Source organism: Saimiri boliviensis, chromosome 18 (genome assembly GCF_048565385.1).
Source record: "Saimiri boliviensis isolate mSaiBol1 chromosome 18, mSaiBol1.pri, whole genome shotgun sequence".
Taxonomy (NCBI): Eukaryota; Metazoa; Chordata; class Mammalia; order Primates; family Cebidae; genus Saimiri; species Saimiri boliviensis.
This window is the reverse complement of record NC_133466.1, coordinates 16,104,454-16,119,205: the sequence shown is the minus strand read 5'-3', so window position 1 is coordinate 16,119,205 and position 14,752 is coordinate 16,104,454. Positions and strand designations below refer to the sequence as shown.

The window sequence follows — 14,752 nt, the reverse complement described above, 5'->3', positions numbered from 1 at the left end:
ATATAAATTGTGCCTGTAATCCCAGCAATTTGGGAGGCTGAGGTGGGTGGATCACGAGGTCAAGAGATCAAGACCATCCTGGTCAACATGGTGAAACCCCGTCTCTACTAAAAATACAAAAAAATAGCTGGGCATGGTGGCACGTGCCTGTAATCCCAGCTACTCAGGAGGCTGAGGCAGGAGAATTGCCTGAACCCAGGAGGCAGAGGTTGCGGTGAGCCGAGATCGCACCATTGCACTCCAGCCTGGGTAACAAGAGCGAAACTCTGTCTCAAAAAAACAAAACAAAACAAAACAAAACAAATAAATAAATAAATAAATAAATATAAATTGTGTACAGAAAATGATAACCTAGAAGATCAAGCAACTTGGGTGTCCCTACAAGTGAAACAGTCAGATCTCCTTTTTTAAAAAAATTTTACTTTTTAATTAAAAGTAAAACCTAAGCATATATTCTATTTTTTTAGACCACTGTAACACTGATTCAATTGGATGAATTCTTACTTGTATAGCATATGATAAACGGCAATTTGCACAGGCCTAGCTCTGAAGAGGAGTAATGGGGCCAATGTATTTAACAAAGTCTGGTGATACTCTGGTAAGTTTGTTTTTTGGTCCGCAACTAATCTTGCAGGAAGTTTGTGACTCAGCAGCTGCTCCTTTGAGATATACGTTAATGTTTCACACATGGGTTTCAGCATTGCATTCTGAAAGGATGTTTCAGACATATCTTTGTTTTCTCCTAATGACAAAAAGGAAAGACATGCATGTCCCAGAAAAAAGTTGGTATAACATAACTGATTCACAATCAAATGTCATTTTAGAAAATGAAATGAAAGCTAGACATAAACAATAAAGCAGTCTTAACTAGAAACATGAACTGAATATGTATTTCAGTTAATCTCAACTATTTTAATGACTTTTACCTGATTCTTTTCTAAAAAGAAAGCAAATGGTCAATAGTGAGGTTCTATTCACATAATCTATTCATGTTATCCAAATTATTATTACTTTAATTTGCAACAGTCATTGGATACCTTGCCATTTTTCAACTCTTGTCTGTAAAGTAGAAGCATATATGATGCTTCTGAGAAGCCAGGCTTTCTCTTCTGGCTTTTTCTTTTACTACTTAGCATTATTTACTTTTGGTTTTGAATTTTTCAGTAAGCCATTTCCAATGAATCAATCTCATTATTATTCCCCTTTTCACTTGCCTGTAACAGTCACCAAAATAGGTAAAAGCAAACTGTGGATGCCTTGGGAAAAAAATTCTTTCCATTCACTGATCAGATTTACAGGAAGGCTGCCAATGGTATTCAGAGTTGTGGAATCAAAAAAAGCACTGAGGTCACAGGCCAAATCACAGCTGACACAGGCAAACAGTTGCACAAGTGGAACAGAATACAATGCCTGATTCTCACTGGTTGTCTGAAAAGCAATCAAAATGAAATAAGTAATCTCACTTCTAACAGAACACTACAAATAAAGCCAATAAAGAAAAGCCCCTCTTTCATTTCTTTGAATTTTAAAATGAAAAGCAGTTGACGTGTGTAGTCTCAGGAGAAATATAAATATTTTACATCAAAATAATTTTTTTCTTCAAAATTAAATACCATGAATTAGAATCATTAATAAACAATTTATTCTGAAATGCCCTTTTAAATTTCTAAACTATGGAAGAAAACACTAAGTCAGATACATTAAATACACATTTCTAATCTTCTCAGTAGCCCTACAAGTTGTGAGTTATTATTTCAAAATAAGAAAATTGGCCACATGCAGTGGCTTATGCCTGTAATCCCAGCACTTTGGGAGGCTGAGGTGGGTGAATGATGCCAGGAGCTTGAGACCAGCCTGGCCAACATGGTGAAACCCCATCTCTACTAAAAAAATAAAAATTAGTCAGGCATGCTGGTGGGCACCTGTAATCCTACTTGGGAAGCTGAGGCACAAGAATTGCTTGAACCCAGGAGGCAGAGGTTGCAGTGAGCCAAGATCACACCACTGCACTTCAGCCTAAGTGACAGAGTGAAACTCTGTCTCAAAAAGAAAAGAAAAGAAAGAGAAAACTGAGGCTCAATAGTTCAAGTTTAAAACTCTAAGTCACATAGCTAATAGCAGGCAAAGCAGAGATTCAGACCAATTCAACCCTGACTGACTTGCTGCCTTGGAGCCCACAAGTAGTATACCTCTGGCTGCTCTGGGTCATAAAATTACACTAACTACCTCTGAATTTGCTAAGATTTAGGCCGGGCGCGGTGGCTCAAGCTTGTAATCCCAGCACTTTGGGAGGCCGAGGCGGGTGGATCACGAGGTCGAGAGATCGAGACCATCCTGGTCAACATGGTGAAACCCCGTCTCTACTAAAAATATAAAAAATTAGCTGGGCGTGGTGGCACGTGCCTGTAATCCCAGCTACTCAGGAGGCTGAGGCAGGAGAATTGCCTGAACCCAGGAGGCGGAGGTTGCGGTGAGCCGAGATCGCACCATTGCGCTCCAGCCTGGGTAACAAGAGCGAAACTCCGTCTCAAAAAAAAAAAAAAAAAAAAAAAGATTTAATGCATTACTCTCCCAATACTCACAAAGTACATTTTAGAAATAATCTAATTATAACCAAAAAAGACCAAAACAATTGTCATTAAAAGATAAAACCTGAAAGGGCTGTGCTGCAAATATTATAATAAGCTAAAGGAGAAGGCATTTTAATAACAGGAGATTTGGTCACTGAATGATGCTAGTAGTCATTAAAAATCTATTATTATACTAGTCTGTAAAATACTAGTTGGTGAGGAGAACATCTATAAAGTGTTTTAAATTATGCAAAGGAGCTAATTATAATCATCACTTAAAGAATGAGATCAGTAAATAGTTCTGATGCAAAAGTATGTACAAAAACCCGCAAGAGGTAATGACACATCAGGTTAATTTACCTCCAACCAAGCCAACATGGAGCACATGATGAAGTCCCACTCACTCTCTGCCAAAGGGGATGAGCAGTATTTCAGAAAAAGGGAAAGAAAGCGGATTATTTCTATATTTACACCCAGTACCTCTGGACTCGCTTCTGACAGATTACTGTGTTAAAGATAAGAACAAATGACAACAAAATAATAATTATATTGGCATTCAATTAGAAAATATTCTACTTTAAATCTTATATACTTATAAATAACTGACTCAAACGTCTACCATAATTGCTCTACCATATTGTGACACAGATATATAATTTTTGTCTGATTTGTATACTGAAGGAAAAACATCAAGTATTACTTACCAACTGAAAAGAAAAGTATCTTCATGCTCTTTCTTCCAGGATATTATTATCTTTAATATTCCATGTAATAGCTCTCCATCATCTATACTTCTAGTCTGTAGACAAGAATTTAAAATGGCAAGATGTCCAAAACCTCCTAAAATTCAAAATGAAAATTTAATATTTTTAAAAACGATATCGCTACTAATAAAGTCCACTTTGAGAAGTAAAAAACTTTTTTGAGAAGTACTCAGGTTAAGAACTCTAAAAATGGCTCTTATGTAAGAGTCAAAAAATGAGCTTATAAGCTCCAAAGGCCAGAGACCCTGTCTCCATACCTAGCACCTAGCACACAATAGAGAATTTGGGGGGAGGGGAAATTAAGGGAATGATATTGTAATTTAAACTGACTTATGCTGTTTTTTGTTTTGGTTTCTTAAGTGCAGGACATATTCAGTAAACTCATTGTTCAAATTAAAAAAAACTTTCCAGCTATAGAGTAGCTGGAAATAGAAAATGGAAAATAGTACTTCCTGTTTCATAATTTATACATTCATTCCTCAATAAGCAGCTAGTATATGTGGTAAACTCTGATGAGGACCCACTCTTTATAATTGCTACCATTCCTCAAACTCCAACCACTGGTGTATCTTAACACCCTCTGCCCCGAACCTTCTATCTTAAATACCAGCCAAAATGAACCATCGGTACCCTTGTATGGTTCTGTGTACCTGGAATGCCCTTCCCCAACTGTGTCCATATAGAAAACTACTTATCCTTCAACATCCAGTAAAAATATTTCTCTTTGTGAAAACACCACTGACACCCTCAAAGCAGAGTGGAAACTCCTTCCTTTCGCCACTTCTATACACGGATCATCTTCTTGCTACATCAATTATCACATGATACAACTTTATTTATGTTTGTCTTCTCTACAACAGTAACTATCATGTAGTTGGTGCTCATAAATGTTATTAATTAACAAATGACAGTGCAGTGTTTTAAATACAACAGAAGCTATTTCTGCCTTTATATGTTCAATCTTTGGTTGATTAGGGAGAAATAAGGCACAGCTTTAAAAAGCTATCAACAGATAAAAAATGGTTAGGCAGTATTTCTTGGTGTAAGTCTTCCCCTAAGGCCAGAGCATTTTTGTATTGCAAAATGGTAACAGCCACTGTCTAACGACACTCATCCATATAATCTCAGAACAAATCAGCTATCATTCAATTTACTTCTGTTAGATATGGTCTTATATATTAGAAACAGTTCTTACTCTCAAGCAATAATTAAGTTAATGAAATATTTATTATCAAGCAACTAACCATTAGTACTGCAAAGATCTTTCTTAGTCCAGGCAAAAAGAGCAGGTATACATTGAGCACTAAATTCTTTCTTTTCTTCTTTTGACAAAAATGGACAAAGACTTTGAATGGTATGCAAATTGCCTTCAGTTAGTGGAAAAAAACTGTTTAAAGAAAAAAAAAAACAATTAGATTCCTCCAAATATACGGTTATTTCATGACATTCCTTTTATTTAGACTATTCAAAAAGATGAATAATTCTATCATATAAAATAATTATATGGAAAAAAGAAACCTGTGATAGATTTAACAAGTGCTGACTGGATTTTTTTTTTTTTTGCTCTTTTCTCTTTTCTGCATATTTCTAATTTTTAAAATGAACATATATAACTTTTCCCCATATATGATTTTTAAAAATTACACTAGCCATCTTTTTTTAAAAAAGAGTCAATTGATTAACTTAAATAGTTGTGTCCTTTTTGTTGTTGTTGTTGTTGAGACAGTTTCGCTCTGTTGCCCAGGCTGGAGTGCAGCAACACGATCTCGGCTCACTGCAACTTCCACCTCCTAGATACAAGTGATTCTCCTGCCTCAGCCTCCCAAGTAGCTCAGATTACAGGCATGTACCACCACATCTGGCTAATTTTTTTTTGTATTTAGTAGAGATGGGGTTTCACTATGTTAGTCAGACTGGTCACAAACTCCTGACCTCAGGTGATCCACCCGCCTCAGCTTCCCAAAGTTCTGGGATTACAAGTATAAGTCACCTCACCCGGCTTGTCTTGTCCTTTCTTTGAATTGATATTCGTATTTGTACATATATATAGTCAGGTTTTAGTCACATAAAAGGGATGACACTAAACATATTGTTCTATCATTTACCACTTAAATATATTTTCTGTCAGAATGTATATGCTGTTTTAAAGCTACATAACAAAAATGAACAAAGTCTACCTAACACTCCATACTATGGATGTATCATTATTTAACTATTTCCCTGTCAGTGAACATTTAGGTTCCCCCCACCAATTTTTGCTCTCATACATAATACTGCAATAAATATCCTAAAGAAAATATTATTCTGCATATGTATAAATACTTTATACTAAATTCCTAGAAGTGAAACTGTAAGCTCAAAGGATGTGAATGTATTATATGTTGGTAATTTCAAATTTTTTTCTGAAAACGTGTAATCAATTTACACTTTAATCAAAAATGTACAGATGTGACTCTTTAGCTGCAAACAGTGAATCTTTTTGATTCTTGGTCATACAGTGGATAAAAATGCTTTTAATTTGTACTTGTCATTATTAGTAAGGTAAATCCTTTCATATTTCACATTTCAGTATTGAACTACCTTTGACCATTTTATGTATGAATTGACCCTTCAAGTCTTTGTTAAATTTTTCAATTTGGAGTTTTACTGATTTATAGAAACTATCTACATTTTACAGATCTTTTTTGTTGATTTGCAAATGTCTTCTCTCATTTTGTCATTTGTCCCTGTAATCTTTATATTTCATATTTTTGTCGCAAAGAAGTCATCTTTCAAAAATACTATATAAAAAATTGTCATAAAATACAAATAAAATTTATGTATTAACCATTTTTAAGTGTAGAGTTCTGCAGTGTTAAGTACCTTCACACTGTTGTGCAACTAATCTCCAGAGCTCTTCATTCTGCAAAACTGAAACTCTACCTACTGAACATGAATGCTCCATTCCTCTCTCACCCTCGGCCCCAGATAACCACCTTCTTTCTACTTTCTATCCCTATGAATCTGACTACTCTATTAAAGGAATCATAGAGTATCTGTCTTTTTGTAACTGGCTTATTTTACTCAGCATAATATCCTCAAGGTTCATACAGACTGTAGCATGTCAGAATTTCTTTCTTTTTTAAGGCTGAATAATATTTTATTATATGGATATACCACACTTTTATTTATCCATGCATCCACTGATGGATGCTTAGGTTGCAAGAAGTTTTCATTTTTACAAAATCAAATATATGTATATATCTACATATAATGTAAAGGAGAAGGTCTCAGTACTTTTCTTCCAAACACACGTCCAATTTTCTATCATTATTATTTACTCACCACACTGATTTGAAATGCCAAATCTTAGAAACCAAATTCACATATATGTGTGGATAGGTTTCTGGATTCTATCCACTGATTTGTCTACTCTTCAATTTCATACTGCTTAATTACTATAATTCAATAATATAGTTTCTATTTGGTATGCAGTCTCTTTCACTTTTTTCAAAATTTCTTATTTTTGAGCACTTTTGCCTTCAAATGTATATGTTCAGAATAGTTTACTAAGTTTTTCAAAAACTGCTGATATTTTGATTGAAATTGCACTGAAATTATAGATTGACACAACCATTTTTAAAATTTATCTTCCCACCTTCTTTTGTGATCTTTATTCAAGTTTTTAAATGTAATTTTTTTGTTAAATTTATTTCTAAGTATTTAGTTTTTGTTGTCATTATGAATAGAATCAATCTCCTTTTTTTCCCCATACTATTTTTTAAATTACTGTGGGTGAATAAGAAAGCTATTGATTTTTGTGTCAAGTAGATATCCATCTCTTAGTAATTAGTTCCAATAATTCTTTAGCTAATTACATATTCCTTTTATAATCAGAAAAAAATTTTAATTATGCAAACTGAAAAAGCTAATGTCAAAAAGTTACATACTGTATGATTCCATTTATATAATATTGTTTTTTGTGTTTCTTGTTGTTGTTTTTTGAAACTGGGTCTCACTCTGTCACCCAGGCTGGAGTGCAGTGGTATAATCTCTGCTTACTACCACCTCTGCTTCCTAGGCTCAAGCAATCCCCCCACCTCAGCCCCCTGAGTAGCTGGAACTACAGGTACACACTACCACACTGGGCTAATTTTTGTATTTTTTGTAGAGATATTACATATTCTTAATGACATAATTAAATACTCTTAAATGACATAATTACAAAGACAGAGAACAGATTAGTGGTTGCTAGGGATTAGGATAATAGGAAGGGAGGTGGCTGAAGCTACAGATGAATAACCCAAGTGATCCTGAAAATGAAACTGTTCTGTGCTTGACTGTGGTGGTGATCACAGATGTGAGCTACACAGAACACACACACACTCTGTCTGTCTCTCACAAACACAAACATGTGCATGTAAACTAAGTCAATGGACTGTATCAATGCCTTTTCCTTGGTTGTAATATTATGCTAAAGTTATGCAAAACATTACCACTGGGTAGATGTACGACTTTTATTCTTTATATTACTTCTTACACATTCAGGTGAATATACAATTACCTCAAAATAAAAAGTTTTTTAAAACTTTCAAGTAAGATAAAAAACGGGCAAAATTTAATTTAGAATTCTACTATGCCTGAACACATATCTATCATTTCAGAATTCTTGGTAAATCAGTGAATTCAAAATGCCTCTTAGTAAATCTCAGGTAAGTACGAATTTGAATACTGAACTTCACCAGCATGCCCAAACCCATAATCTACTTCTTTGTCTTAAGAACAGAACACGTTACATTTCTAGAACACTCTTCAATAGGGTGATGTTATTTAAGAGAATTTCCCTCTCACTTCCATTTAGCAAATAAAGTGATGGAAAAAGAGGAAACAGCAAAAGAAAGATTTCTATCAGATTTCTGGGGAAAAGAAAACAAGTTTATGAAATGTTATTAGCTTAAAAAAAAAAGTACAGTATAAAATTCTACAACAAAAGGTTATAGAGTTAAAACTACTTACTTAAAAAAAAAGGTGTGGGCCAGGCATGGTGGCTGACACCTGTAATTCCAGGCCTCTGGGAGGCTGAGGCAGCAGGACTGCTTGTGCCCAAGAGTTCAAGACCAGCCTGAGCATAATGGCGATACCTCATTCCTACAAAATTAAAAAATAAGCCAGGTGTGGCAGTGCACACCTGTGGTCCCAGTTACTCAGGATGGTGAGGTAGGAGAATCACTTGACCACAGGAGGTCGAAGCTACAGTGAGCCATGTTTGTACCACTGCACTCCAGCCTAGGCAACAAAGTGAGACCCTGTCTCAAAAAAATAAAAAAGTATGTCCCTCACCTAAAACAATTTAACTTGCCTTGAAGTCTTTAACTTCTTCATTTTCTAAACCTGTTTTCATGATTTGTTAGAGATTATTCATTAATTAGGGATTGCCAAAGTGACCTATTACAGTAAATTACAAAGTAGAAACATTTTAAATAAGAATACCCTTCTTTTCTTTTATAATGTGGTTTTACTTCATCAGATGAAATGCTTCGGGAAAGGATCAACTTAGCAATAATAAGAGACCACAATGTGCCATGTTCTCTGGACCTAAAAAAGGAAAAAAAAAATTATATTCCATTTTGAAACTATACTTAATAAAATTTTTAAACACTGGCTAGCTGAATTCCTTTTACATAATTAAATAAAGCACTTTGTGATGGCATCAATTCACCTAAGACTTTGCACCCAAACAACTGCCAGTAATTATCCAAAGAATTGGGAGTTTAGGCTTTCAACACTCCTTCACAGCTGCTACTAAGCTCTCATCCCTAGGCAACTCCAAAATCTCTTCAGTCCCAATAGAGGAGATGATCTTAAAGATTAGGCCTGAAGATCAGAGGCTGCAGCTAAGAAAAAGACATCTCCCAGAGGACACCAGGCTGGCTTAAGTTGAACAATCAAAGAGGTTTTTTGGTTCTGAGGAAAGTTGTGAGTGTCAACTAACTAGAATGTGATTGGAAAGGATGCCTGGGTCCTCTGATACAGTAATGCTCAAAGTACTATCAGCAAGTGATAAACTCCTAAAGAGAAGGCAGTTCAACACAGCAATTTCAAAAAGCTAAACATCTTACTACTATAACCTCTACAGGGACTCTGTTTTCATACCTACCTTCCTCATCTAGGGGAGAGAGCTTTGTGGTCATAACATTAAGACACACCTATAGCATGTAAGATAAAGGATGAATCTGAGAGTACTGGGAGGTTGGGTAACAGAAAAAACAACTTATACAAGCTTCTAATTCTTTTTTGTCATCTGACCCCTGAATGTATTTATGGATTTAATAAGACAGGCAGAGTACAAATACCTTCCCCTGAGAAGGTTAAATCAAGTATTTAGAATTCATAAACTGTTTATCATTAAGAATAGGAATTATTAGATCAATCCTCTGACTGAAACATTAGCACGAAGTAGCGTCACATCTTTTTCTTTTTTTTAGAAGCACCAGAGTCCATGAGGCATTTTACTTGTAAATATATGTATCATATCCCTGGAAAAAGAATCCCAGGATTTTCCTTCCTGTGTGTTTTCGTCTTGCTTCTTCATGGTCCATGATGCCAGCTGAGGTTGTCAATACAATGAAACCAAACTGGCAGGACAGAAGCACATTATTCTGCCATTTTTCTAGATCTTTGAGTTGCACATCAAATCTGGGGCTGATCACACCACACTTGTTTAGCCTGCCTGTGAGGTTCACAACAATTTATAGAAGGCAAAGCCATAAAGAAAAAGCATAGTCATGGCCGGGCGCAATGGCTCACACCTGTAATCCCAGCACTTTGGGAGGCCGAGGCAGATGGATCACGAGGTCAAGAGATCTCTCCCATCCTGGCCAACGTGGTGAAACCCCGTCTCTACCAAAAATTAGCTGGGTGTGGTGGTGCGCACTTATAGTCGCAGCTACTCGGGAGGCTGAAGCAGGAGAATTGCTCGAACCCAGGAGGCGGAGGTTGCAATGAGCCAAAATTGCGCCACTGCATTCCAGCCTGGTGCCTGAGCAAGACTCTGTCCCCACCTCCCCACCCCCCCCCCAAAAAAAAAGGAATAGCATAGTCATTTAAAAAACAGAAATTAGAAGAGATTCTTACCTGTTAAATAACAGCTGCAAAAGGCCAGAAGTATTACCAAGTACACGTAAATTATCATATGTGATATTCATTTTTTGAAGCATTTCACAAAATCCAGTTAGAAAAACAGGTGGGTTATCTAATTCTTCACACCACTGCAGTGAATAAAGCAGTTCTGCAACTAAAAGAAGAGACCAAATTATCAGAAGTACTTTGTGAACAAACTCTTCAATTATTTTCACTTCTCTGCCTTGTTTTCTAACACTGTTGTGCCCACTCATCTCAAAACACCTATGAACTGATTTTCAAATCTGCTTTGAGGTGTTCATAGATAATGAAAACTGAGAACACTTGTCTGATACAAAATACCACCCTTTTCCAAAATTTTACTTAGTCAGTTTTCTAATTAGTTAAGAATGTGACAAGAACCTAAGTTACTAGAGATTGAAAGAATCTTCCTACCATTTTGGCACAATTGATAAAAAGTTGTATACAGGAAAAACAACTAAGGGACCCAAGACCTGAGGTGAGAAGTTCATGCAAAATAGCAGAAATGGGAAACAGTATGATACAGTAAAAGGGCATGGGCCTCAGTTACAGACTGGGGTAGCTTCAAATCTGCATCTCTCTCAAACTATATAAAGTTATCAATTAGGGTACTACAAACTACCTCACAGGACTTGTTATAAGAATTAAATGACCGAGTATCTATTATGAAGTCTGGCATATCTTAGGTTTCTAATACACAGTCACAACTCCCTTTTATAAAGCCATGTATAGATTTTGGAGTCAGAAGTGTTGCGGCCTGGTTCAAAACATAATCCTACACCTACCAGTTAAGCAATTCTAATCAAGTCATGGCAACAAAAACAATAATAATATCTGACTGATGCGGTTGATAAAAGAAATAATATTGCCAGTTTGTAATTAGTAAAAGAAAAAATTATTACTCCTCTTACTAGTTTTGTGTTTGCACAGATTCACTCTGCGACGAATGTAAACCACAGACTTATTTCCTTGCCCTTAACTCAGTGTGAAGCTGGCTGACCAAAAGAGGTGTTTCAACTTTCTTCCACAGAGCATATATTCCCCCCATTCTAGTAACTGTGTTACAGCTGAGAGCTTACGAACAAGACTGATACCGGGTTTCCGCAAATCTTCTACCTTTAATACCATCTTGTAAAAGTAACACCACTACCTGTAATTCTAAACCATTTGTTCAAATAAGGAAATCTGCCGAGGGCCTAAGTCCTCTTAGGATCCAACATTTGAATGTCCACTTGCCAGAAAAAAAATTAGAGCCTGATGAAATACAAAAGTATTAAAAACCACTGGAATCAAAACAGCATGGTATTTATATTTTTAAAAAGACACACAGACCAATGGAACAGAACTAAAGAACCCAGAAATAAATCCATATTTGTAGTCAACTGACAAAGTCTTCAACAAAAATGCCAAGAACATATATTGGGGAAAGGACATCCTCTTCAATAAATGGCACCAGGGAAGCTGAATATTCATATATGGAAAAGTGAAAATAGACCTCTATCTCTCGCCATCTAAAAAGATCAACTCAAAATGGATTAAAACCATATAAAACAACTAGAAAGCATCGAGGAACACTACAGGACATTGGTCTAGGCAAACATTTTTATGGCTAAGACTTAAAAGCAGAGGCAACTATAGGCAAAGAGGACTATATGAAACTAAAAGCCTTCTGCACAGCAAAAGAAACAATCAACAAAGTGAAGAGACAATCTGCAGAATAGGAGAAAATATTTGCAAACCACTCATCCAACAAGTGACTAACATACAAAATACACAAGGAACTCAACTCAAAGGCAAGAAAGGAAAAAAAAATCCCATGTTCAATATTAGTAATCATCAGGGAAATGCAAATCAAAACGACAATGAGGTATCATCTCATCCCAGTTAGAATGGCTATTGTCAAAAAGGTAAGAAATAAGCTAAGCATGGTGGCACTGCCTGTAATCACAGCACTTTGGGAGGCTGAGGCAGGAGGATTGCTTGAGCCCAGGAATTAAAAACCAGTCTGGGCAATACAGTGACATCCCATCTCTTAAAAAATGACAGAAAATAACAAATGCTGGCAAGAATGCAGAGAAATAGGAACTCTTATACGCTGTTGGTAGGAATGTAAATTAGTACAGCCATTTTGGAAAAGGATGCGGAAATATCTCAAAAGACTAAAAACAGAACTATCATACAATGCAGCAGGTATCCAGAAAATCAGAATATCAAAGATATATTGGCACCGCCATATTTACTGCAGCACTATTCACAATAGCCAAGAGGTATGAAATCAACCTAAGTGTCCATCAACGAATGAATGGATATGTAAAATGTGGTACATATACACAATGGAATACTATTCAGCCATTAAAAAAAGAATGAAATCCTGTCACTTGCAGCAACATGGATGAAACTGGACATCATGCTGAGTGAAAAAAAAAACATACACGGAAAGACATCACATGTTCTTATTTGCATATGGGAGCTAAAAAAGTGGATCTCATGAAGATAAAGTACACTGGTGGTTACCCTGAGAAGGGTCAGGGAGAGTGGAAGATGAAGACAGGTGGGTGAATGGGTATTCAATAACACAGTAGGATGACCATAGTTAACAATAATTTGTTATATATTTCAAAATAACTAGAAAAGAAGATTTGAACTGTTCTCAACACAAAGAAATGATAAATGTTTGAGGTGATAGCTATCCTACTTAACCTGATTTGATCACTATACAATGTATGTATGTTTCAAAATATCACATGTACCCCATAAATATGTACAATTATCAGGTACCAATTTTTTTTTTTAAATCAACAGAAAATTCTGAATCCTTGATAAAACACCAAAGCCTCACCCATTTTCTTTAGGGTATGTGCCACAGGATCTACTTATATTGATGTCATGACAGCCTGAGTAGCTAACACCAACTTAGGATCCACAGTTAACAAGATTATAGCAAGGTGCCAATATGCTTCCATCTAATTTCCAATTTAACATTCACCACTTCAAGGTTCTCAACATTAAAATAGGAAAAAGAAAGCTGAAGATTCTTGAATTAAAGATCTAAATTGCAGTGTAATCAAAATTATTTCAAAATTGTATTTATTCACGCATCATGTTATATGTAAATGCTCATATATACTTACTTATTTTCTCAAGCTCATTATTTTCTAAGACTATTTTCTTTCTCAGTGCAATTAAGACCATTTTGCTCAACAATGCTGAAGTACACAAATGGCTGGGAAGTGTCTTTATGTCCTGCTCCTTAAAATCTGTTTTGAAACATTCATAATTCAAACTCAATCTTCCCTCTAAAAGAGGTCTATGTAACCACTGTGAAAAAAAACACGTTATATACAAAATTATTTATTACCTAAGCAATTCAGACTGAACAAAAAATGAAGCTGTGAGAATATTTAATTTGTTAGCAAAACCATAGGAACCTAGAAGTTTGGTTTCTATTACAGGAAATTAACATGTGTACTTCTTTCAGACTCTTTAAGTACAGAACCAGATCTAAGTCTTTGTACCATGGCCACTGCCACAGTCAAATTGTGTCTTGCAAAAAGCAAACAGCCGGTATACGAGCATACAAAAACATAAAAGCAAAGCAAAATATTCATTTTATTTTTTTCTCCCCCAAAATAAAATAAAAATATTCAAGCTTGCACGAAATCCAAACTTCAAAATGAAATACACACTCTCCAATTTCCAAAATACCTGCATAGGAAGAGATTGCCTCATCTTTTCCCATTCACTGTTGTCTGGAATTACACTTCCAATATACACACCCATAAGATAAGAATCTTCACTCTCTAGAAGCGTATTTAGCAAATCATCAACAGCAGACAAGAGGGCTTGGAGACTAAAAATAATGCAAAGAATTTAACTGTTGCAGTTATGCCATGACTAGTTTGAATACCGAGTACATGTTAAGTACCCTATAATAGCTTACCTGAACAAAAAGAAATGATGAAAATAAAAAGAGGTAAGTGATGCTCCCTGACCAACAACACATCAACATAACACAGTCAAACTGGGGAGGTAATACAATATTTATCATTTGAAATCTAGTGTTGCTTCCTACCTATCTCAGAGTGAAGGAGACCTGACCTATTTCAGACCAGGTATTTTGGAAATACAGCTACCTTATGAAATTCAACATCATTTTACCTAACCCCAATATCCTCTAATGCATTCTCTCCTTTATTCTATGGATTTAACTATGAGATGTAAAATATACTTGTAATTCAATACCTTAAAACAGTGCCTACCTGTTCCCCAAAAATAAAC

At 35.5% G+C, this 14,752-nt stretch overlaps 1 protein-coding gene across 1 annotated transcript in view; it reads right to left on the bottom strand.

The window, feature by feature from the left end:
• The window catches only part of LTN1 (listerin E3 ubiquitin protein ligase 1), a 62,937-nt gene that overhangs the window by 13,819 nt on the left and 34,366 nt on the right, over positions 1 to 14,752 (bottom strand). Inside the window, exons 15-23 of the mRNA XM_010338345.2 lie at positions 14,180 to 14,324; positions 13,606 to 13,792; positions 10,448 to 10,607; positions 8,804 to 8,908; positions 4,579 to 4,721; positions 3,275 to 3,410; positions 2,931 to 3,075; positions 1,215 to 1,428; positions 505 to 742 (exon numbers count right to left, since the gene is read on the bottom strand). Of these exons, the coding sequence (XP_010336647.2) occupies positions 505 to 742; positions 1,215 to 1,428; positions 2,931 to 3,075; positions 3,275 to 3,410; positions 4,579 to 4,721; positions 8,804 to 8,908; positions 10,448 to 10,607; positions 13,606 to 13,792; positions 14,180 to 14,324 (1,473 nt within the window). The remainder of the gene's footprint in view (positions 1 to 504; positions 743 to 1,214; positions 1,429 to 2,930; positions 3,076 to 3,274; positions 3,411 to 4,578; positions 4,722 to 8,803; positions 8,909 to 10,447; positions 10,608 to 13,605; positions 13,793 to 14,179; positions 14,325 to 14,752) is intronic.